This window comes from Saimiri boliviensis, chromosome 12, assembly GCF_048565385.1.
Source record: "Saimiri boliviensis isolate mSaiBol1 chromosome 12, mSaiBol1.pri, whole genome shotgun sequence".
NCBI lineage: Eukaryota > Metazoa > Chordata > Mammalia > Primates > Cebidae > Saimiri > Saimiri boliviensis.
The window spans coordinates 107,115,885-107,139,361 of record NC_133460.1 but is presented as its reverse complement, the minus strand read 5'-3'; the positions used below and the strand labels follow the sequence as shown (position 1 = coordinate 107,139,361).

At 39.4% G+C, this 23,477-nt stretch overlaps 1 protein-coding gene and 1 pseudogene across 2 annotated transcripts in view; both read left to right on the top strand.

Moving 5' to 3' along the window:
* The first annotated feature begins 427 nt into the window (after positions 1-427).
* The window catches only part of C12H10orf88 (chromosome 12 C10orf88 homolog), a 31,729-nt gene continuing 8,679 nt past the window's right edge, over positions 428-23,477 (top strand). The window contains exons 1-5 of the mRNA XM_003922128.4: positions 428-747; positions 1,444-1,647; positions 2,736-2,808; positions 6,236-6,442; positions 15,061-15,515. Coding sequence (XP_003922177.3) covers positions 584-747; positions 1,444-1,647; positions 2,736-2,808; positions 6,236-6,442; positions 15,061-15,515 — 1,103 coding nt within the window. The 5' untranslated portion in view covers positions 428-583. The remainder of the gene's footprint in view (positions 748-1,443; positions 1,648-2,735; positions 2,809-6,235; positions 6,443-15,060; positions 15,516-23,477) is intronic.
* LOC101028774 (TBC1 domain family member 16 pseudogene) lies at positions 15,522-21,971 on the top strand (annotated as a pseudogene). The gene has a single exon (XR_012512957.1). The product of XR_012512957.1 is annotated as a TBC1 domain family member 16 pseudogene (transcript).

Sequence of the window (23,477 nt, the reverse complement as noted above, 5' to 3'; positions counted from 1 at the left end):
TAACGCGAGAATGTGTGTGAGTGAGGGAGGCAAGGAGAGTTTGGAGTAAAAATAACCCGAAGCATCGGCGCGTCCGCCGCGCTCACTGCCACAAATGCTGCAGACCCGACAGAGTGGAAGCTGAAAAGGCCCCTCAGGAAAGAACGAGGTCAGAATTCGGTTCCGCATTCCGCGTAGAGAGACGAGACCACACCTACCTGACCACAGACGCTCCACACCAGCTCAGCAACGGTCGTCCACATCGCCTGCTGTTTCTCCACAGCCAACGTCGAGAACAACCGCGTGCCGGCGCGCAGTGCACCGCGCCTGCGCATAGTCTCCAGCGGGAGAGCGAGGGGCTTCCAGTGCGCATGCTCCGCTCTTGACCGCTTCCCTGCATGCTTTGCCCCGCCTGAGTCCAATTGCCACACGCGCATGCGTGTCTCTGGTGCCTGCCCTCCCTACCAAAGCCAGAAGCCACGGGTATTTGTAGCAGAGTGAGCCGGAAGTCGCCTTGCCTGCCCACTTCCATGCTGTACCGTCGGGAATTCAAGCACTGGAAGAGAGGTTCCGGGGCTGGGCTGGCCTGACTGGAGGCGGCGGAATGGAGACGCGGACCCAGGACTGGGGCCTCACCCGCCGCCTCACGCTGGCCTCTTCCTGGGGTGCTGCAGGCGGGGCCCTGACCCACAGCCTCCTTCTCACCCGAGCCGGTCTTGGCCCCCGTGACTTCGACTGGGAGGAGCTGCCGGCGTCGCCTGCTCCAGGGTGCGCCGGGCCGACAGGGACGGAGTCGCTGGGCGCGGCCATTGCCGCGCTCCTTGGGGGCCGTGGGGGGAGGCCAGAGGGTCTGAGCCACGGATCCGGGAGAGCAGTCAGTGCCGGGTCTTCAGTGGGGGAGAGGGCTGCGAGGTGGACCGGGGTGGGTCCGGCCGGGAAGGGGCCGAGGCCCTGGAGCGTGAGCGGGGAAAGGTGACCCGGACTCGGAATTCCGTAAAGGTCCCCGTCCAGCGTGACAGCTCGTCAGGGCCGCTGTCAAAGTCCGTCCGCCCATCAGCCCGCAGGCAAGCCAGCCTCCTATCCGCCAAAGCAGGCTGTGTAAAAAGTCCAGCTACTGTCGACTTCATTTTGAAAAAGATACACTTTTGTGATTTTTTTTTTATGTCCACCTTCTACTATGCACACAGTAGGTGTCCAGTAATTTATGTAATTATCCGAGAGTCAATTGCAGGGGATTGAATAGAATGTTGATGACTGAGGAAAAAATAGAGGGTAAAGCCCTGGTGTAAATGCCTCCATTTCCGTATGAATTATGTGTTGACCGCTTGTTGGGTGCTTGGGAGGGTGCTTGGGTCTCAACAGCAAGTGGAAGTGAGTTCAAAGAAAGAAACCCCATGGCCTAGCAAGTGGGTTATGAGCAGCGTTCGGAGAACTATGTGATGTTTTCGCTAATTTTCTTCTCAGCCAGGATCTGGTGATTTTGAAGAGAAGCTTGACCAACCAAGATGAAAATCCTTGCTTCCTTTACCTAAAGTGTGGCCCTGATGAAGGTGAAGAAATTGATTCTGTTGGCATTTTAAGTTCAGCAAGAAATATGGAAGTGTACTTTGGGAAGGAATACTGTGGAACCAGTAGGGGCAAGAGTGTTTGTACTGTTCTGGATGACAGGTGTGTGAATTGCACATGTGAATGTGTTCTTCTGAATTAGTGTTTTGATTTTCCTCATCTTTTGCAGTAATCGTTGATTCTCTGACATTGATGCCATGTGTTATGGGAGAGAAAATAAAAATGTACCAGTAGGCATAGCAGTTTAGACCTTTAGGGATCTTAAAGACAGTGTAGATCAGCCTAGTTATTTATATAACTAACCGTGAAGGTGATTTGGTAGGAGATCATAGCTAGTTACTGGAAGAGTTTTATTAGAATGAAATTTTGAGAAGTGTTATTTGTCTCAAACTCATAGTGGTCTGTCTTTCAGAAGTTAATCTGGTAGTCAGTCTGGAACTTTAAACACATTTTCTTCTCGGGAAGTCCATTACAAATGGTGGAGGGATCGAAGACTGTGCTACATAGACCTATTTATTAACCTGTAACGCAACTTGTGATTTTTTTTCTTACAAAGGTTTTCCCCCGATCTGTCTTTAATGTAACCCAAAATATGAATTGTTTTATATCCTGCATGTTGGAAGCAATTGCTGTGTTTATTGAACTTTAAAATACAGTTTGGCTACATGGTTGTACATACGTTATGTGATGTAATTTTCTCATTGAGCTAGTAAATTGTAGATGTAGTGATAGGTCATGTGTTTCAGTAATGGAGCACAACTCTTCATGCCTCGCCAGGAAAACTGAATCTTAGAATTTAGATATTGTTCTGGAAACATTTAATTTTTTAATTTTTTTTAAGGTGAAGTCTCGTTCTGTTGCCCAGGCTGGAATGCAGTGGCAGGATCTCCACTCACTGCAACCTCCCCATCTCGGGTTCAAGCAATTCTTCTGCCTTGGCCTCCCGAGTAGGTGGGATTACAGGCGTGCCACCGTGCCTGGCTAATTTTTGTGTTTTTAGTAGAGACACGGTTTCACCATGTTGGTCAGGCTGATCTTGAACTCCTGACCTCGTGATCTGCCCACCTTGGCCTCCCAAACTGATGGGATTACAGGCGTGAGCAACGCATTTGGCCAGAAACATTTATTTTTAAGCCTAACTGTTACAAGTGATAATATATGTAAGTAAAAAAATTCTTTTTTATTTTTAGTGAACATGAAAAGATTATTTTGTACAAAAAATATCTAAAATTGGAGCCCTCCAGACATGCTTGTAAAGTAAAGGTAAGTTGTCAGTTGTTAACTAATTTGACAACTAAGTTGTTTTTGTCCTCTGTGCTTATTTTCTTATTTGCTTATTTTCTTTTGGATTAGTAATACAATTAGTGCAACTTACTTGCTTGCTTTTTTTTCAAGACTGTATCTTGCTCTGTTACCCAAGCTGGAGTGCAGTGGGACAGTTATGGCTTACTGCAACCTCATCTCCCAGCTCAAGCTAACTTCCCACCTCCACCTCCTGAGTAGCTGGGACTACAGGCATGTACCACCATGCCCAGTGAATTTTTAAAATTTTTAGTAGAGATGAGCTCAGAAATAGTAAACATGTAAAAAGAAATTACTTTTGTAAAAAATTATCAGCCCTTTTTCACATTGAATTTTTAAAAAGTTTTTTAAAACTTTTCACCTGGTGACCAGAGAGTAGACTTTTTCTCTTAAAATTTAACCATGAGCCATGTGCAGTGGTACTTGTTTATAATCCCAGTTACTCAGGAGGCTGAGGTGGGAGGATTGCTCAAGCTCAGGAGTTCAGGCCCAACCTGGGCAACAAAGTGAAACCCCAGCTCACTAAAAAAATAAATAAATAATAAAAATAAAATTTGACAATTTATTAACCTTGGATAATGTATTGTTAATATACTAGTGCTGTGTATTTCAAAGCGTTGGGAAATTGAGCAAAAAAAATATTTTTTAAAATTCTATATAAACTGTGGTGGCAAAAACCCATAAGCAGTTTTGGCCTCATTTATAAAAGAATGAAATTAGAGAAGTTTCAAGCAAGAGAACCAATATGTTAAAAGGATTGGACTATTGTCTTCAGCATGAAAAATATTAAGATAATTGTTACTGGCCGGGCGCGGTGGCTCAAGCCTGTAATCCCAGCACTTTGGGAGGCCGAGGCGGGTGGATCACGAGGTCGAGAGATCGAGACCATCCTGGTCAACATGGTGAAACCCCGTCTCTACTAAAAATACAAAAAATTAGCTGGGCGTGGTGGCGCGTGCCTGTAATCCCAGCTACTCAGGAGGCTGAGACAGGAGAATTGCCTGAACCCAGGAGGCGGAGGTTGTGGTGAGCCGAGATCGCGCCATTGCACTCCAGCCTGGGTACCAAGAGCGAAACTCCGTCTCAAAAAAAACAAAAAAAACAAAAAAAACAAACAAACAAAAAAAAAGATAATTGTTACTGATGTCTTCAGAGTCTGGGGATAAGGTAATGAGTTGAAAGTCTTAAGCCCTGAATGTTAATTCAGTTCTGTTGCGGACTAGTGGATTAGTCTTGGGCAGATCTTGGACCTGTTTCATGGTTAAAATTAGGGAGCTGAAGAAAATTCTTGGACTCTTTTTATCTCTAAAATTCTGTACTTACTATCATTACTTATAGAAGATTGAAACTTATTTTTACAATCAGGAAAAATAAGTGATTTTCACAAGCAGATAGCAAACTCACAGAACTAATTATCCCAAGATGTTGTTTTGGGTAGTATATATTAAATAGATTCGAAAGCCATTCAAGTAAAGTGATGTATTCATTCAACAAAGGTTTGAGTGCTTCTTAATGTCAGGTACTATACCAGGCATTTAGGAATTAGTAATAAGAAAATAAACTGATGTCTTCCCTTATATTGCTTGTATTCTTTCTAGTAGGGGCAAGACAGACAATAAGGAAACTCACTTAGTAAAACAAATACTACATTCAATGTTGGAAAAGGCTATGGGGTTAAAAAGAGAAAGGGGGATAATAGGTTGAGAGGTGGGAGGTCAATAGGATATTTCCTTAAAATGTTGAAGACACTTACATCTTTTCAACACTCAAGAGTTCTTGGATCATGAGTCTGTATTGACCTCTGTCCTTGTGCGACATGTGGATCTTTGTGTGTCTCTGAAGGTGAATTTTTTTTTTAACTGTTCTATGGAAGTACATGGAAACACCAAGGGTTATTTCAGGGAGACTCTAGGGTTGATACGAAAGCTTGTTCTGAGGCAATAGTATATGGAAGTTCAAATAAAAAAATGGTTACCGATACAGGTTTTTGAACACTTACTTAGTGGTAGCTACTGGAAATTTTAACATATAATCCTCACGACTATGTGAAATCATTGTTACTATCTTCTCTTATTTTAATCCTGACTCAGATTTAGTATTTGCCCAGAGTCACACAGGTTGTAAGTTCTAGAGTCACAATTTAAACTCAGGTTTGTCTGATTCTGAAGCCCATTCCCTTTCCATTTTGCTACTCTGTTGTCTGTATCACACATAAAATGTCTCTTGTTTCAGTGATATGGACAGGATAAAATGTTCGATAAACTACTGGGATAGAAGCCAGAAGAGCTAGGTTTCAAGCTGGACCTTTACTAATTGAGTGTCCTTTTATCACCCTTGAACTAACTCTATTTCTATGTATAGTCCAGCAAGCTGTATTACATCATTTTGATATTCGCTTATAGTTCTGAATTTGGAAGGATTGAATTTTACTTATTATTTCAGTAAACCTTTTGTGTGGGCGTCTGGACAACCTTGTTTTGTGTTAAGTAGCAAGCTGTGGCATGTTAAGGTCTCAGATTGGTTATAGTAGTTCCCCCTTATCTGCAGTTTTACTTTCCACAGTTTCCATTACCCACCATCAACCACGGTCCAAAAATATTAAATGGAAATTTTCAGAAATAAGCAATTCATAAGTTTTAAATTGTGCTTTGTTCTGAATAGTGTGATGAAATCTATTGCCATCCTGCTCCGTTCTGCCTGGAACATGAATCATCCTTTTGTCTAGTGTGTCCCTGCTGTATATGTTATAGCTCATTAGCCACTTGTTAGGCGAATGTATTATCAGAAGGTCAAGAGTAGCCCAGTGCTATGTTACAATGCCTATGCCATTTGCCTCACTTCATCTCATTATGTAGGCATTGTATCATGTCACATCATTACAAGAAGGCTAAGTATCACATAGTAAGATTTAGAGAGAGGCGACCCCATTCACCTAAGTTTTATTATGTTGTCATAATTATTCTATTTTATTAAGCTCTTACTATACCTAATTTATAAATTAAACTTTATCATAGGTATGTATGTATGTTTGGGAAAAAATATAGGGGTTGGTACTATATACAGTTTCAGGGAGCCTCTGGAGGTCTTAGAACACATTCTCCACAGATAAAGAGAGACTACTATTTTATTTTTAGTTCTTTAAATAGGTTAACATTCATTTAACTACTCCATTTGTTACTTTACATGAAGTCTTAATTTTTGAAAGGACTTTTTATTTAAATAGTTCATCTCAACCTCGATAAATAGTGTTGAGAAGACTTTAAAATATACTTGAAATTAATTTTTAGATTCTTGAATACTTCGCTCTTGTTTGGGTGATACCAAGAAGTGACCTTAAATGATGATTGTTTTTAATATCATTATTTTCTGGACTTTTGTTTTGTAATAGTTGCTCTCCTTTGGCGAAAGGCAGTGTGTGTTCATCAGTAAAGTTGTGGTACACATGAGATCAGTGTTGGCAAGTTCTTCAACAAGTTCTCCTGCTCTAGGATCAAGGATAGACCTTCACAAAGTCCAAACCATGATGGAGTCCATGGGGTCAAAGTTATCTCCTGGAGCTCAGCAGTTGATGGATATGGTTAGATTTCAGCAGCGGGTAAGTAGAAATGGATTTCTTTCCAGATACCATTAAAGATTGCAAAATGATTGCTTTTAGTAAAGAAATGTAGTGACTTAAAATTTTTCTTTTATACTGACTTAACTGTTATCTTTTAGTTTTATAGAAGTTAACATCTTTATAGATTTGCCCTTCTACAAAGTGTTTTGACTACAAATTTTCACACTTTTTATGAATTCATTCAGCAAGTTGTTTTTTTTTTGTTTGTTTTTTTTGCAATGACCAAGGCACTGGTTTGAACAATTTTGAGTGTGCAAAGATGATCAGTTAGTTTGTAGTCTGTCTTTAAGAATTTTTACATTCTGGAGCATGTAAGTGGGGAATGATAAAAATACTAAGAAGGAAAGGCCCGTTAAAGAAAGTGGTAAATTATCTAGGCCTTTAAAACCAAGGGTGGGATTAGGCAAGTAAATTTGGAAGAAAGCCATTTCAGACAAAAAATAAGGTGACTAAAATCTTCAATGCTAGAAGAATTTGATATAGCTGGGAAATGAATAGTAGTAGTTCATTTCTCTGAAGCAAAAAAGTAAGGGGAAGTTTAAAGTAGATTTCAGCTAGATCATAAAGAGCTTTGAATGCTACTTTAAATTTGTAGATGTTTTTGACTTATTTTTCAAGAAATTTTAAGCCACTGTCATGTGTAAGGTGAACCTGAAGAAAGTACAAAGAGAAGACCAGCTGCACGTTATTCCCCTCATCCAGAAGAGAATGAATGAGGGTCCAAGATTAGACATAGTAACATAATGCTGGATTGTGAGATGCTAAAACAGTGGAGCTATTGGGACTTGACAACTAACTTAATCCTGGTATTATGATAGAAAAATCAAGTTAAACATGAAATTGAGGCTTTAAGGATGGCAATACTAATAATATAAATGCAGCCCAAAGGAGGAGGATGCTTGGAGGAAAGGGAATTTCATCTTGGCATATTGAGTTTTAGCTGTGAGTAAGACATTCCGTTGTAGGATGTTGCAAACATCTGGAAACAGAGGATTATGAGAAATGGAATGAACCTTCAGTGGCTGCAAGGGGAGTTTAGAGTTACATCCACAGTAGCTAACAGGGAGTGTGGTGAAGCTGGGGACTGAAGCAAGGAAGAAAGACCCTTGAAGAGTAGCTGCATTTGTAAAGATATAGGAAGAGGAAAAAGGAACCAGAAATGTAGAATAAAGCACTGTGATACAGTAGCAAGAGAAAGGATTCACTGTCAGGCGAAGTGACTTCAAGCTCTTATCCTGCCTTTTCTTAGTTCTGCATCCTATGGCAAGTTGATTCATATTTTTTTCAGTATGAATTCCTCATGTACAAAATCTAAATGATAGCACTGTAATGATCACAGAATTCCTGTGAAAATTTAAAATAAATAATGCAAGTAAACAACTCCTTGTGGATGTTGTATGGTTCACAAATATTAATGTAGTACCAGTATTATATTATGCTGAGTTAAGAGAACCAAGAGAGCTGAAGATACGGAAACCACAGAAAGAAGAATTTCAAAAAAGATGGAAATTTTCTTTTACTTTTCTTCCTCCCACACCATGATTTCACCTGGGTACCTCAGGAGGTTCCTGACTGGTCCTCCTGCTCTGCTACAATCCAGTCTCCGCAATGTACTGAGAATGACCTCGGGATAATTGGATCTTATCCTTCTCCTATGTAAAGCCCCTTGACTGCTTGCCTCCCTTTGTACTTAGAATTAATCTTTGGTCTCTAAAAGGTAGGCCCTGCTTGCCTTCTCAACTTCATCTCCTGCCATGTTTCCTTGGGTGGCTTGCTCCAAACATTCTGATGTGTGTATTCCATAAATATCTAAATATGTTCCCACCTCAAGACCTTTGCACTCATAACTGTTCTCTGTGGCCAGAACCCCCTCCCTGAGATACTTCTGTATCTGCATTTTTCTTATTCAAATCTCATTTTAATGTTACATCTTTAATGACACCTTTCTTAGCCAACCAGTTTAAAGTAGCATGTACCTCCAGATCCATATCATAGTTTCATCAGTGCATTTTTGACCACTTTGTTGTTGTTTTTATATTGGTTACATGGTTATCTCACTGAAGTATAAGCTCAGGCAAACAGAGACTTATCTGTCTTGTTTATGGCTCTAAGTATACATATATATACACAGTCATGTGTCAATTCACAGTGGGGATATGTTCTGAGAACATAGGTGATTAGGGGATTTCATGGTTGTGAAACAATAGTGTGTACCTGGAGAAACCTAGATCATGTAGCCTACTATATACCTAGGTTACAAACCTGTACATGTTACTTTACAGAATACTCTAGGCGGTTATACCATAATGGTAAGGATATGTGTATCTAAACATAGGAAAGTACAGTAAAAATATACAAGATAAAAAATGGCATACCTGTATACAGCACTTAATGTGAACTGAGCTTGCAGAACTAGAAGTTACTCTAGGTGAGTCAGTAACTGAATATGAAGGCCTAGAACATTATTGTACACTACTGTAGACTTTATAAACACTCTACTTTTAGGCTATGCTAAAGTTTTTAAGACGTTTTCATTTTTCAATAATAAATCAACCTTAGCTTATTGTAACTTTTTTTTTTTTCTTTTTTTTTTCTTTTTTTGAGACGAAGTCTTGCTCTGTTGCCCAGGCTGGAGTGCAATGGTGCAATCTCAGCATACTGCAACCTCTGCCTCCTGGGTTCAAACAATTCTCTTACCTCAGCCTCCCGAGTAGCTGGAATTACAGGTGTATGCTACAACACCCAGCTGATTTTTGTATTTTTAGTAGAAATGCTGTTTCGCCATGTTGGCCAAGCTGGTCTCAAACTCCAGGTTCTCAGGTGATCCTCCCACCTTGGCCTCCCAAAGTGCTGGGATGACAGGTGTGAGCCACCATGCCTGGCCTATTTTAACTTTTTAACTTTATAAACTTAAATTTTAAAAAACTTTTTTACTCTTTTGTAGTAATACTTAGCTTAAAACACAAACTCATCGTATAGCTGTACAAATGTATTTTGTTTCTTTATATCCTTGTTCTATAAGCTTATTTTGTATTTAATTTTTTTTTAATTTTTAAACTTTTTTGCTAAAAACAAAGAACAAACACACACATTAGCCTAGGCCTACATAGGGTCAGGATCATAAATATCACCATCTTCCATCTCCATATCTTGTCCCACTGGAAGGTCTTCAGGGACAGTAATACGCACAGAGCTGTCATCTCATATAATAATGATGCCTTCTTCTGTAAGACCTTCTGAAGGACCTGCTTGAGGTGGTTTTACAGTTAACTTTTAAAATATATAAGCAGAAGGAATATACTTTAAGGCTAAAAGTGCCGGGCGCGGTGGCTCAAGCCTGTAATCCCAGCACTTTGGGAAGCCGAGGCGGGTGGATCACAAGGTCAAGAGATCGAGACCATCCTGGTCAACATGGTGAAACCCCGTCTCTACCAAAAATACAAAAAAAATTAGCTGGGCATGGTGGCGTGTGCCTGTAATCCCAGCTACTCAGGAGGCTGAGGCAGAAGAATTGCCTGAACCCGGGAGGCGGAGGTTGCGGTGAGCTGAGATCGCGCCATTGCACTCCAGCCTGGGTAACAAGAGCAAAACTCCGTCTCAAAAAAAAAAAAAAAAAAAAAAAAGGCTAAAAGTATGGTATAGTAAATACATAAGCAACATAGTCATTGATTATTATTACTAAGTGGTATAAAATGTACATAATTGTATATGCAGTGCTTTTACATGACTGGCAGTGCAATAGGTTGGTATACAACAATATTGCCACAAACATGTGAGTAATGTGTTACTGTGATGCCACGTGGCGACTGGAATTTTTTAGCTCCATTATAATTTTATGTGACCACATGATTATAATGGGTTATATATGGGATCCATTGTGGACCAAAACGTTGTCAAGTGACACATACCTCACTGTGGACCAAAACATTGTCAAGTGACACATACCCCTCTCTCTCTCTCTCTCTCTCTCTCCATATATATATATATATATATATATACACACATATATACATATATATATACACACACACACCTATTGGAATGATCAACTGTTTCTTGGAGATTCTCAGGGAGTAAGTTTGAATAGTGATGAGATGTAAACCAGATTGTGAGGGATTTGTAACTGGGTATTTGGGATGTGAAGTTACTAAGTGCACATGTTTTTTTTGGTTTTGTTTGTTTTTCTTCAAGTTTAGAGATAAAGAGGAAATTAGAAGATACTTGTATAAAAGAATGTTGAGGATAATTAAAGAATTTGTCAAGCTTGTGAGATTTGAGCTTTGTTAAGAGAATGTTTAGGGCAGTGTATTTTTTCAAGTATAATCCATTGAACACCTGTGTCAGAATCCTTTGGAATGTCTTCAAAATACTGATTCCTGGCCCTCACTACCTACCCAATCCCAGCGGGTAGGGTCCAGGAATCAGTGTTTTAAACAGTCATGCCTAAGTGAGTTTTATGTACATTGTAGTTTGATAGTAACTCATTTAGTGGAAGTTTTTAAAAAGGAAGCAATTGTTTGTGAACATATTTTAGAAACTACTAGAGTATATTAATTAGTTTACTGTCTGGTTTCTCTATTTTAAAAACCTGACTTTAGGAAAAAATGAAACTAGATATATTTTTATTTTGGCCATGTCTTTACATTTTTATAGTTTTATTTACAAATAATTTTTCTTGGCCATAAATTTCAAACAATACAGAAGTGTTAGGCAAAAATTAAAATTTTTTTCCGGTTGTCATTCTGTACCCCAGAGGATACACAGCTAACAGTTTGGCATGTATCCTTCTAGAGTTTTTAATGCATGTAGCAATACATAAGGCCCCACTGTCATCCTCGGCCAGCACTCTTGGGGTACTCCTATGTATACTGTGCTATTACTTGCTTTCTTCTCACCACTAATGCAGGGGTATTTCTGGGACACCCTGGGGAACAGTTCTGTGTCCTTTAAACATGTTAATGGAAGACTTTCTTCCTAGTAAAAAAAGTCCTTATGTATGGAGTGGTTCTTATAGGATGTACTTGGTTCTCTAGGATTGCTTATTGATGACAAACTAGTCTGTATACATTCTAAGGTGTAGAAAATGTCATATAAGCTGTGTAACTTTCTGCACATAAAATGGGGATGTTTCATAACCAGATTAACTCCTTCTGTGTAAGTGGTGTGATCACACATGTTGTTTGGGCAGGACTTCTCTTGGGGGAGAGGAGGGACCTCAGAAGTTTTGGATTCTCTCTGACTAACCTGTGCCTTGGGATTACTTGTTTTCTTGGACGTTCTATTAAAATTCAACACTCCGAGCTTTGTGAGTCTGAAATACAATACAAACCTTTGCGATTTCTCAATAAATATTAAGTTATTTTTTATTTCCTTGTATTTGAAGTTAAGTTACTGGCTTTGATTTGCTTTTGCTCTAGCAGTTTAGAATACTTGAATATGAATTCTATATCAAAGGGTGTAGCATATGGTTGTCATTTAATGTTATCTGAATGAAAGGATATGCCCCATTTTCTCAGAGAAAACATATTCGGTTATTCAGGAGTTATACTCTTGCTTTTTTCTCCTTCAAAATAAAAATGGCTTTATTGTTTAATTTCTTTCTGATAATTAAAGGTGATATAAAAAAATAAAAAAATATAGGAAATTCATACTTTCCTAAATCCTACAGTATATTCAAAGATAAACTATTAATTTTTCAGAAATCTCTGTTGTGTGTATATACAGTATATGTAGTTATACATATGCACATACACATGTCCGTGTGTAAGTATATGGACACAGTTCTCTCTAAATGCTTTCATACTGCGTATGTTGCTCAGGAACATTTTTCACTTGAAAGGACATCACAGACCTTTTACTAATCAATAAATACACCTTTCTCTGATTTTATGAATATTATTCAGTTACCTAGTCATGCATAGTTAAGTTTCTTCAAAAGTTTTAATAGCACATTAGCAGTGGAAGCTCACATAAAAACAAGTAGAGGAATAGCTACCAAGCACCTGGGATTTCTTCATTTCCTGTAGTGGCATATAAACATCTGTGAATTTAATGTATAATATGGTATTGTTAACTATGGACATTGTTATACAGAAGGTCTCTAAAACAGATTCATCTTGTAAAGCTGTAACTTTATACCCATTGAATAGCAGTTCCTCATTTCTCCTTCCCACCATTCTACTCTCTGTTTCTGAGTTTAACTATTTTAGATACGTCATGTGAGTGGAATCATGCATTATTTATTCTTCTGTGCCTGGTTTATTTCACTTAGCATGTCTTCTAAATTGATCATATTGTCACATGACAAAATATTCTTCTTCTCAAAGGCTGAATGGTATTTCATTGTATGATATTCAATGATATTTCATTTTCTTGATTAATCCATCAGTCAATAGACATTTTGGTTGTTTCTGTATCTTGGCTGTTGTGAGTACTGCTGCAATGAACATGGGAGTGCAAATCTTTTTGAGATCCTGATTTTAATTCTTTTGGATATATGCTCAGAAGTGGGATTGTTAGGTCATATGGTAGTTCTGTTTTTAATTTTTTGAGTTGACTGCATACTGCTTTTCATCACTGCTGTACTATTTTACATTTTAACCAATGACTGATTTTTATAATCAGTGAATTCCTATAAACAGAATATTATATGTCAGAAAAGAAAAATTTACATAGCAAATACCTTTATATTTAGATTTTTCTGTTTAAATGTTCTGCCCACTTAATGTTCACCCATATTTTTGACATTGACTGTAGTGTAAATATTATTACTTTTAGTGTAGGTTTGTCAGTTTGCCATTGTACATTTTGTTTTGAAGTGTCATAGAAAGATAAAGGGGCTTTCTGTTATGACTGAATAAAACTTCTTTGAGCTTATGGGGAATTGTCCAGTGTTAACATTTTATAATTATATATAATTCATATTGTTCCAGGAATATTAAAATATTCAGATTTATTCAAAACTTGCATTTTATGAAACAAGATACACTTAAAATAGGTTAACATTTCTCTATTAAGAGCACTTTTCCAAAGTGCCATTCAGTAAAAAGTTAGATGGGGACCTGACATTACAAATCTTCCCCCAGCTTCTCTGGCCCTTGTTACTCCTCTTTCCTGCTCTATTTTTCGCTCAATTATTTATCACCATCTCCACTTCATGGTACACTTTTTCTTTCTTTTCTTTCTCTCCTTTCTTCCTTCACTTTTTCTCTTTTTCTGTCTTTTTCTTTCTCTCACTTTGTTTTCTTTCCCCTTTTTCCTTTTGTAGTTTGTGTCTCTTTGCTCCCCTGTCATATAAGCTCTGTGAGGTCAGGGATTTTAATTTATTTTGTTCACTGCTGTTATCCAGTGCTTAAAACAATACCTAACACAGAGTAGATTTCTGGTAAATATTTGTTGAATAAATGCATGTTGTTCTGGTTTAGTCTAGTAATAACGTTTTAGAATATCTATATCAACTGAGCTTTTCAGCTAATTTGCATATTGCTTTTTCAGTCTGTGTTTCACCAGCTGTTGAACAGCCATAAGTGTGGGATGATATCCCCTGATAAGAATATATAGTAGACTTTTATGTTTTGAATTTAGGGTAGAGCCATATGCCTTAAGACTTAGTTAGGCTAGAGGTTTTGTTTGTTTGTTTGTTTGTTTGTTTGTTTGTTTGTTTTTAATCTAATGGAAAAATTAAAGAATGTAAAAGGGAGATATTGTAATCATCCTTTCAAGATAAGCCAGAATCTTCTCAGGAAATAATACTGCATAAACAGTTGAAACAAGGTTGCAAAACGTAACTCTCATTATCTTGGAAATTCTTAAAGCAAACACAGCCAGAAGTAGCTCATTTCAGTCATTGAAAATGTCACACTTAAGTACAAAAAATTAGCCAGGCATGGTGGCACCTGCCTGTAATCCCAGGTACTTGGGAGGCTGAGGCAGGAGAATTGCTTGAACCTGGGAGGTGGAGGTTGTGGCGAGCCGAGATCACCCCATTGCCCTCCAGCCTGGATAACAAGGGTGAAACTCCGTCTTAAAAAAAAGAATTTGTCACAAATGTACCCATAGAGCATCTAACTTTAAATAGTGCAACAATCTGTGTAGTTTCCAGGAAAAATTCATTGCAAAAAAATATGACTAGGTAAACATGAATAACTTACCATATTTTGACAGTTGGGAATAATATAATTGAATTTTAAGAAATGTATCAGTTCTTGTGACTCAGTTGAGAGTAGTACATTTTATTATAAATTAAACAGACATTTGTAGTGGAAACATTAAAATGTGTCAGTGCAATTTGACTATTCATACTAGTATTTATTTAATCTTTTGGGAAAAGCTACAGTGAAATGATTGAAAGTCATGACTGTGGAGTTAAGTGGCCTGTGTTCATGTCCCAATTCTGCCACTTACTGGCTGGTTACCTTGGCTAGATATCTTTAGCCTTGATCTCCTCAACTTAATGTTGGTATAGTAATAGTAGCCTACTTCATAAGGATCTTTTGAGGATCAAATGAAACAATATATGTGCCTGACTCATAGTAATTACTCCAAAAGTTAGCTGTCAGTATTATTAATATTAACATTTAGTTGTTTGCTTTGTTTAGAATTGTAGTCCCATTGGAGAGCAGCTTCATTCGGTGTTGGCCAATACTGGATACAAGCACATGCTTGGACTACAATCCTCAGCTACCTTAGGATCCTTAGACAAGTCATCCTCCACACCTTTTCCTTTTAGAACTGGATTGACATCTGGGAACGTGACTGAAAACTTACAAACTTACATTGAAAAAAGTTCACAGCTACCTGGTGGAGAGAATTCTACAAAGCTTGATGAGTGTAAAATTGTGCCTCAAAACCATTCCCCTCTTGAAAATGATCTTAAAAATGCAATGTCTTGTTTCTTACCAAAGAAAGCAAGTGACAACTCAAATATACCTAACTCTGAGTTGCTGCCTTTTCTCCAGAATTTATGTAGTCAAGTTAACCGTCTCCGTGTGGGAAGTAAGACCGAATGTCAGGAAAACTTCACCAAGCATGGTGAACACATTCTTGGTGTTGGGTAAGTATTATTTTAAGGCATAAGAAGTTTTGATTTGGTAGGTTGGAGAATCAGATGAAAGGAAACAGATTTGTCTCAATGAGTACTGCCTGAAATTTGTTTCCGGAGAAAATTTTAGCAGCTTTCACATTTTGCCATTAATGTACTTAAAGGGGAGAACTACAGAGTAGAATGGATCACTTTGAAAGAAGCCTCTGTAACTGGAGGTTTTGCACACTTCTCAGGCATTTTGTGGAAGGGTCGCAAGTATTAGCTCACAGTGGGAAATAGAAAGTGATTTGCATGAATGAAAAGGAGCTGTGGGAATCATAATCTCTATGTTGTTTTTAATGTGTTTGTACCGTTTTGTGCTTGGGTATGTTAAGCATGTCATTGTGACAGTTTCCTTAAAGATTATGTTTGGTCTAGGAAAATTCCTGCATTATTAAAAAACTATATTCGGATAATGATTATTTGTAGTTTACAAGCTATTATCCCCAATTTCTTAATCTCTTATTTTGGCAGTACATATTTGATTAAGACGTAGCTAAGTATTTAGTAGTATGTTCCTAATTGCTTAAGTAGATATAGTGTGTTAAATGGTGTTCTAGACTGGAAATTCAGGACTCTAGGTGTGGTTTTGGCTTAAACATGTTGCCACACTGTTTAATCTTTTTTAGACTAAGAGATTTCATTTGAAAATGAGGTAGTTGGATTATTTTGTAACTAAACAGCACCAACAACCAACAGGATTGAGTTGACATTCATAGAGAACTGTACCAACGATAGCAGAATATACATTTTTTTCAAGCATCTATGGAAGATTTGCAAAAATAGATTATATATAGCAAATCTGACCAAATTGAAGAGGAATGAAATAAGACAATGTATGTTTTCTGACCAGAAATTAATCTAACTAGAAATCAATAAAAGACAACAGAATTTCCAGATACTTGGGAATTACACAGCACACTTAAATTTATGGTTCAAGAAAAAGTCTTGGCAGAAATTAAAAGTAATACACACATAAATGAATGAAAATACAACACATTAAAATTTGTGGGATGCAGCTAAAGAAGTGCTGATAAGTATTTATAGCACTAAATGGTTACATTAGAAAAGGGGATCGTTCTCAATAGCATAAAACTACAACTCAACAAAAATAGAATAATCAGAATAGTTCTATAACCATTAAAAAGATTTAATGTATAATTTTAAAGCCAACCAAACTGAGCTAAAAGCAAGCAGAAAGAAGGCAATAATAAAGAACAGAAATCAATGTAACTGAAAACAAGCAAATAAAATCCATGAAGCCAAAAGCCAGTTCTTTGAAAATTTCAATAAAATTGATAAACTTCTAACAAGACTATCAAAAGATAAAAAGAAAGAAGATGTAAACATCAGTATCTGGAATGTACTGAGATGTCACTGCTGATCCTAAGGCCATTTAAGAGATAATAAGGGAGGGAGTATTACAAACAACTTTATGCTCAAAATTTGGCAACTTAGGAGAAATGGATTAATTTCCCCAAAACCACAAACTACCAAAATCAGCTAATATGAAATAAATAATAGAATAGTCCTATAACAACTAAAAATATTTAATTCATTATTTGAAAGCTCTTGAAAAAGAAATATCCATGTCCAGATGTCTCCACTGGAGATTTCTACTGAACATTTAAATAACACTAATTTTACATGCTCCTGAAAACTAGAAGAGGAGGGAAGACTTTCCAACTCATTTTATGAAGTCAGTATTAACCTGACACCAAACTAGATTGCCCCCCAAAATTAAAATACAGAAAAATACATGTAAATATATGTAAAATATATAAATCTGTAAAAATACTTATAAAGTATATGAAAAAGTTTATAAACTTAACAAAATATATGCAGGATATGTGAACTGAAAATCATAAACTAATGATGAAAGAAGGCCTAAAAACTGGAGAGGCATAACCTTATCCATTGATTTAGACACAACATAGTAAAAATGTCATTCTCTTCTAGTTGATATATAAATTTAATGCAATTCCTATGAAAAGTTGAGCATGATTTTTTATAAATATAAATGAGATGATTCTAAAATTTAGAAATGGAGAATTTTTTAAAATGGAAAGATAAAGGAACTAGAAAAAAATTGAAAAATAATAAAGTAAGAGAAATCACTACTTGATTTCAAGTCACATAGCCACAGTATTCAAGACTGTTATTTTCAGAGAGATAGTCATATAGATGGATAGCACAGAAATAGCTCTACACAAGTACACCAATTGATTTTTGACAGAGATGTAACAATAATTCAATAGAGGTAGAATTGTTTTTTTTAACATGTGCTGGAGCAGTTGGATATCCACAGGCAAAAAATGAATTGTGATTTAAACCTTATACTTCATACAAAAATTAACACAAAATTACTTATGGACTAAAATGTAAGATGTAAAACTACAAAGTCTTTCAAATCTGTGGGAGAAACTGGGGAGCTAGGGCTAAGAAATGAGTTCTCAGATGTGCCACCGACAGCATGATCCATAAAATAAAAACCTGATAAATTGGGCCCCATCAAAATTTAAAACTTTTGTTTGTGAAAGACCTTGTTAAGGGAATTAAAATAAAACTGGGAGAAAATATTTGCAAATTACAAATCCAGCAAATGACTTGTATCTGAAATACATAAAAAGACTCTCAAAACTCTATGTTTAAAATAAAGAAAAAAACCCTAACAATCCAGTTAGAATACGGACAAAAGAATAGTCATTTCATCAGACAGGATAAACAAATAGCAAATAAGCACATGGAAAGTTGATCAACACTGACTTCACGACTATTAGGGAAATGCATATTAAAACCACAAGATATCACTATAAACTTACTGGGATGGCTAAAATTTAAAAACAGTAATGATGTCAAATGCTGACAAAGATGTGTGGGAACAGGATATCTCATACATTGTTGGCAGGAATATGAAATGGTACAGTATTTTGTACCATTCTAAAAAGTAAAAGATTTGTACTCACTCTAAAAAGTATTTTGGCAATATCTTAAAAACTAAACATGTAGTTACCATACAACCTGGCAATTAAACTCCTGGGCATCACAGAGAAATGAAAGCTCATGTCCACACAGAAACTTGTACACAGTTGTTCATAGAAGCTTTCTTTGTAATATCCCAAAAGTCCCAACTAAAATATCTTATTAGGTCAATGGTTAAACTGTGATACACCCATATCATGCAATGCTGATGAGCAGTGAAAAGTAACTTGGAACTGGCGGCGGCAGCGGCGGAAGCGACGGTGGCGGCTGAGAGCCGGCGCGAATCTGGCCCCGGCAGCGGGACCCGGGCAGATTTTGACGTGCCCCGCCTGAGCCGAAGCGTGCGGAGGATGGAAACACTTGCCCGGCAATGTCTCTGGGCCGCCTCCTTCGCCGGGCCTCCTCCAAAGCCTCGGACCTCCTGACCCTCACCCCGGCTGGCAGCGGGTCCCCCTCCATCCTGGATGGCGAGATCATCTACTCCAAGAACAATGTCTGCGTGCACCCCCCGGAGAGGCTGCAGGGGCTGGGGGAGCACCACCCAGGTTACCTGTGCCTGTACATGGAGAAGGATGAGATGCTGGGAGCCACCCTCATCCTGGCATGGGTCCCCAACTCTCGCATCCAGAGGCAGGACGAGGAGGCCCTGCGCTACATCACGCCGGAGAGCTCCCCCGTCCGCAAGGCGCCCCGCCCTCGGGCCCGGCGTGCCCGGAGCTCGGGGGCCTCCCACCAGCCCTCCCCCATGGAGCTGCGGCCCACCCTGACCCCCAAAGATGAGGACATCCTGGTGGTGGCCCAAGCGTGCCGGACGGCGTGCTGGCCAGCCCTGCGCCGGAGGACGAGGAGAAGCTGGCGCAGGGCTTGTGGGTGGACGGTGCCCGGCTGGCCTCGCAGCCTGCCCGCAGCCCCTCCGGGATCTTGTCGACAGTCAGTTCGCAGGACGGCGCCGAGGAGGGGCAGAAGCCGCGGCCTGAGGCCGGGGAGGAGGATGGCTCCCTGGAGCTGTCCGCGGATGGCGTGAGCAGGGACAGCTCCTTCAACTCGGACTCGGACGCCTTCTTCTCGCCCTTCTGCCTCTCACCCATCAGTGCAGCGCTGGCCGAGAACCGTGGCTCTGTGTTTCTGGAAAGCGACAGCAGCCCCCCGTCCAGCTCCGACACCAGCCTGCGCTTCCCGGACAGCAACGGCCTCCTGCAGACCCCGCGCTGGGACGAGCCACAGCGAGTGTGCGCCCTGGAGCAGATCTGTGGCGTGTTCCACGTGGACCTGGGCCACATGCGCTCCCTCCGCCTTTTCTTCAGCGATGAGGCCTGCACCAGTGGCCAGCTGGTCATCGCCAGCAGGGAGAGCCAGTACAAGGTCTTCCACTTCCACCACGGAGGCCTGGACAAGCTGTCCGACGTGTTCCAGCAGTGGCAATACTGCACCGAGATGCAGCTCCAAGACCAGGTCGCCCCCGAAAAGACCTGCATGCAGTTTTCCATCCGCCGCCCCAAGCTGCCGTCCTCTGAGACCCACCCGGAGGAGAGCATGTACAAGAGGCTGGACGTCTCTGCCTGGCTCAACCACCTGAACAAGCTGGGCCAGGTGGAGGAGGAGTACAAGCTTCGGAAGGCCATTTTCTTTGGCGGCATTGATGTGTCAATCCGGGGGGAGGTCTGGCCCTTCCTGCTGTGCTATTACAGCCACCAGTCCACATCGGAGGAGCGGGAGGCGCTGCGGCTGCAGAAGCGGAAGGAATACTCTGACATCCAGCGGAGGAAGTTCTCCATGACCCCCGAGGAGCACAGAGCGTTCTGGCGCAACGTGCAGTTCACCGTGGACAAAGACGTGGTCCGGACCGATCGTAGCAACCAGTTCTTCCGAGGGGACGACAATCCCAACGTGGAGAGCATGAGGAGGATCCTGCTGAACTATGCCGTCTACAACCCAGCCGTCGGCTAAATGAAAGAGAAAATGCTAAGGGCAGCCAGAGAGAAAGGTCGGGTTACCCACAAAGGGAAGCCCATTAGACTCACAGCAGATCTCTCAGCAGAAACCCTACAAGCCAGAAGAGATTGCGGGCCAATATTCAACATCCTTAAAGAAAAGAACTTTCAACCCAGAATCTCCTATCCAGCCAAACTAAGCTTCATAAGTGAATGAAAAATAAAATCTTTTGTGAACAAGCAAGCACTCAGAGATTTCATCACCACCAAACCTGCTCTACAAGAACTCCTGAAAGAGGCTCTACACATATAAAGGAACAACCAGTACCAGCCACTCCAAAAACATACCAAATGGTAAAAGAGCATCAACACAATCAAGAATCTGCATCAACTAACCAACAAAACAGCCAGGTAGCATCAAAATGACAGCATCAAATTCACACATAACAATACTATCCCTAAATGTAAATGGACTAAATGCCCCAATCAAAAGACACAGACTGGCAAATTGGATAAAAAGCCAAAACCCATCAGTGTGCTGTATCCAGGAAACCCATCTTACATGCAAGGATACACAAAGGCTCAAAATAAAGGGATGGAGGAAGATCTACCAAGCAAATGGAGAGCAAAAAAAGGCAGGAGTTGCAATTCTCATCTCTGATAAAATAGACTTTAAAGCCAAAATAGACAAATGGGACCTAATCAAACTCCACAGCTTCTGCACGGCAAAAGAAACAGTCAGTAGAGTGAATCGGCAACCAACAGAATGGGAAAAAATTTTTGCAGCCTACCCATCTGACAAGGGGCTGATATCCAGAATTTACAAAGAACCAAAGCAGATCTACAAGAAAAAAACAAACAAGCCCATTCAAAAATGGGCGAAGGATATGAACAGATACTTTACAAAAGAAGACATACAGGAGGCCAACAAACATATGAAAAAATGCTCATCATCACTGGTCATCAGAGAAAGGCAAATCAAAACCACATTGAGATACCATCTCACACCAGTAAGAATGGCGATCATTAAAAAAATCGGGAAACAACAGATGCTGGAGAGGATGTGGAGAAATAGGAACACTTTTACACTGTTGGTGGGAATGTAAATTAATTCAACCATTGTGAAAGACAATGTGGCAATTCCTCAAGGACCTAAAAATAGAAATCCCATTTGACCCAGCAATCCCATTACTGGGTATATATCCAAAGGATTATAAATCATTCTACTACAAGGACACGTGCACACGAATGTTCATTGCAGCACTGTTTACAATAGCAAAGACCTGGAACCAACCCAAATGCCCAACGATGATAGACTGGATAGGGAAAATGTGGTACATATACACCATGGTATATTACGCAGCCATCAAAAACGATGAGTTCATGTCCTTTGTAGGGACATGGGTGAACCTGGAAACCATCATTCTCAGCAAACTGACACAAGAGCAGAAAATCAAACACCATATATTCTCACTCATAGGCGGGTGTTGAACAATGAGAACACATGGACACAGGGAGGGGAGCACTACACACTGGGGTCCGTTGGGGGGAAATGGGGAGGGGCGGAGGGGTGAGGAGGTGGGAAGAGATAGCATGGGGAGAAATGACAGATACAGGTGAGGGGACGGAAGGCAGCAAACCACACTGCCATGTGTGTATCTATGCAACAATCTTGCATGTTCACATGTACCCCAAAACCTAAAATGCAATAAAAAATAAATAAATAAATGAAGAATTCTTACTTAAAAAAAAAAAGTAACTTGGATGTCTCTCAAAGGCATTTTGCTGAATGACAAAAGAGAATCTTAAAAGGTCACATACTGTATGATCTCATTTATATAATAGTCTCAAAATAATAAAATTGTAGAGATGGACAACATACTGATGGTTAGCAGGTATTAGGGAAAGAAGACCTCAGGGAAGTAGATATGACAATAAAGGAGTAGAGGAAGGAGATCATTTGTAGTGAAGGAATAGTTCTGCCTCTTGATTATGGTGGTGTTTAAATGCATATGTGTACATGTGATAAAATGACATAGCACTACACACACACATTATACTAATATCAATTTCCTGGTTTTGATATTGGATTATAGGCAGACAAGATGCGACCATTGGCAGGATTGGATAAAGGGTACTGAGGAACTAATATCTTTGCAACTTCCTGTGAATCCATAATTATTTCAAAATAAAGAGTTTCTTAAAAACTCTCGTGTAGGCCGGGCGTGGTGGCTCAAGCCTATAATCCCAGCACTTTGGGAGGCCGAGGCGGGTGGATCACAAGGTCGAGAGATCGAGACCAACCTGGTCAACATGGTGAAACCCCGTCTCTACTAAAAATACAAAAAATTAGCTGGGCATGGTGGCGCGTGCCTATAATCCCAGCTACTCAGGAGGCTGAGGCAGGAGAATTGCCTGAACCCAGGAGGCGGAGGTTGTGGTGAGCCAAGATCGCGCCATTGCACTCCAGCCTGGGTAACAAGAGTGAAACTCTGTCTCAAAAAAAAAAAAAAACCAAAACAAACAAACAAAAAACAAAAAACTCTCGTGTATTCTAGAGTAGTGGTTCTCAGACTTTTGGTCTTTACACTCTTAAAAATAATTGAGGATCCCAATAAACTAGGCTACATAAAAATATTTATTTGTTTTAAAACAATAAACCCACTGTGTATTAACATAAATAACAGTGTTTGTGAAAAAACTGCCAGACTTTCCTAAAATTTTATCGAGAATAGTATTATTTTAAATGTACATGAATCAATACGTAATAGCTTTTGGCTGTTTTTTATATATACTGAATTATAGCATGTACAGTCAAATATAGCTAGTAAGAGCACAGTAGGAATACTGAGAACAGACTGGATTAATCTCTGAAAAAGCATATATTTCTACACGAAATCTCTACTCCATTGAAATTTTAGGAAAGAGAAAACTACACAAGTACGAATTCTGTCAGTCATCAGAGCAATAATGTACATTTTGTAGCCTCTGGAAAATTCATGATTATGAGGATGAAAAA